Source organism: Actinia tenebrosa, unplaced genomic scaffold (assembly GCF_029948245.1).
Source record: "Actinia tenebrosa isolate PJP-AT-01 unplaced genomic scaffold, QUT_ActTen_1.0 PGA_scaffold9__36_contigs__length_13948895, whole genome shotgun sequence".
NCBI classification, from domain to species: Eukaryota; Metazoa; Cnidaria; class Anthozoa; order Actiniaria; family Actiniidae; genus Actinia; species Actinia tenebrosa.
In genome coordinates, this window is record NW_028292586.1 from 8,527,522 (window position 1) to 8,529,681 (window position 2,160).

Below are 2,160 nucleotides of genomic sequence, written 5' to 3' on the forward strand. Positions count from 1 at the left end.
CCTTCAACCATCTGAGTATATATATACTTCAAAGCACAGGCTACACCAACTACTTACTTATAGAACAATAAAATGTTTCACAGGAATTTTGATTCATGCTCTGTGGAATTTCTTACTGCAAGACCATGAGGTATCTTTATATGGTTGTTAACCGAAGCTTGGATACTCGTCTTAACGTGCTCTTGAAAATAATAGGTATAGTTTTGAGTTTCATATTTATTGGCGATTGCATTGGAGTCTTTTAGCCACCCCAGTGCGGATGTCCGATAGACGAAGGGAATAGATGATGGGGTTGATAATCGACTGCAAGTGCAAGATGGTGAAATAAATAGCTTGCGATGTATATCTGATGTCGTCATTGAAGTTGCCCTTCACAGCTCCTACGATCTTCAAAACCAATAATGGACACAGACACGCCACGGATGCTAGCACTATCAAGCCTAGAGTGAAAGTGCGCTTGTATTCCTTGATCTTACTTTGCTTCATGGCTACCGATTGTTGCTGGGCGACGATGGCTCTCATCTGTCGACGGGCCGTCAGGTGTACTTTACTGACGCAAAATACAATGATGACGAAGCTGGGACCAAACAATAGGATTCCAGGAAGCTGTCTGACCCAGAAGGACTCGTTCATCAGGAATCTTATAAATATTCTTGAAATCCCTACAAGGGCCCAGCTAGCTGCCGATGCTATCATCAGCTTCTTGGGGGTGACTGAAGTCTGATAGTACAGTGGATGTTCTATGAAAAAGTATCTTTCCAGGCTGACAATCACCATGGTAACAGCTGTCCATCCATAGCAAAGTAAAGCAGACAACGTATAGGCCATGATCAGTTCACATACATATGTACACTGGTTTATGACGCAGATTATCAAAGCGATAAACAGCGGCTGTATAACGAGTCCTACCAGAAGATCACTGAGCGACAGGATGGCCACCAAGAGGTAGTAGCTGTTAGATTTGAGCTGTTCATTTTCCACCACGGTCCAGATAACCAGCAAATTGATGAGGACAGTCAGCGGAGAGGTGACGACGTTGACGGCAATTACAGAAATCCACGTTGGGACGACTGATGCTGGAAGATGGGTAATGTTTGTTGGATCAAAATCAAAAGTTATCGGGCATTGAAAACTGGAAATGGTTTGGTTTGGTGTTGATGCCATGACCGACGAAACAGACTGTGTCCCGTTAACTGAACGTACATCATTCATAATACCTTGTCATAAACAAACCCACGAAGCAAATCCCGTTGCTTCCCGTTATTCATTGTTCAACTCAATACTGACAAAATTAAGGTTTTCAGTTGTTCTAATATAATTCCCGATTCAAGAAATGATAAGTAAATCTTCTCAATCATCTACATTTTCACTTACTTGTTGTAAATTCTCTCTTAATTCTTTTTAATTCTGAACGTACATCATTCATAATACCTCGTTAAACAAAACCACGAAGAAAATCCCGTTGCTTCCCGTTATTCATTGTTCGACTCAATACTGACAATGAAACTTAAGGTTTTCTTATTCTAATATATTTTCCATTCAAGAAATGATAGGTAAATCTTCTCAATTATCTCCATTTTCACTAACTTGTTGTATATTCCCTCTTAATTCTGTTTAGGTTGGAAATAATCAACCTGAATCAAACTACTGAGGAAAACCAAGAACAACGTTTAAATTGACTTATTAAAGCTAAGTTTGTGGAAGATTCTTCCATTTTCAAACCATATATCGCGTCAAGACCATTCGTGACAGCTCTTGCTCGCTTTTGTTCTTATCCAAACACTTTAGACATTTAAATACTTGAAATACGAAGATTAAGCTAATTCAACTCATTCAGCTATTCACTGAACTTTATCGATGGTTGAATGAATCTGGAAAACTGAACTTGAGCAGAGGCGGCTGAGCCCTTTGAATCGTGAGGGAGATCATTTTTAAAAATTTCCAAAATACAATAAACGTTGTCCGTTCACATTAACATATTCTTTGGCAATGTTAACAAACGAAATGTGAGTACTTGAGTGGCTGAAAGAGTTTGTCGAGTACTTATGTATATTATTTTTTAGTCTGGAAAATTGTCCGCATATAAAAGTACCACGTCTCGAATTTTATTGGTTAGCATTTGAATGGCTTCCCTTAATGATTGTAAATGCATTTTGGCCG

The 2,160-nt window shown here is 39.0% G+C and overlaps 1 protein-coding gene across 1 annotated transcript; it reads right to left on the reverse strand.

The window, feature by feature from the left end:
• Window positions 1-216: 216 nt before the first annotated feature.
• LOC116303515 (adenosine receptor A1-like) lies at window positions 217-1,212 on the reverse strand. Its single transcript, XM_031713070.1, has one exon. It carries the CDS (start codon window positions 1,210-1,212, stop codon window positions 217-219), a length of 996 nt encoding a protein of 331 aa, XP_031568930.1.
• Between the last annotated feature and the right edge of the window lie 948 nt (window positions 1,213-2,160).

What these genes read in the sequence shown, in the direction of transcription:
- LOC116303515 (XM_031713070.1), bottom strand. Translation starts at nt 1,212, where the DNA reads ATGAATGATGTACGTTCAGTTAACGGGACACAGTCTGTTTCGTCGGTC.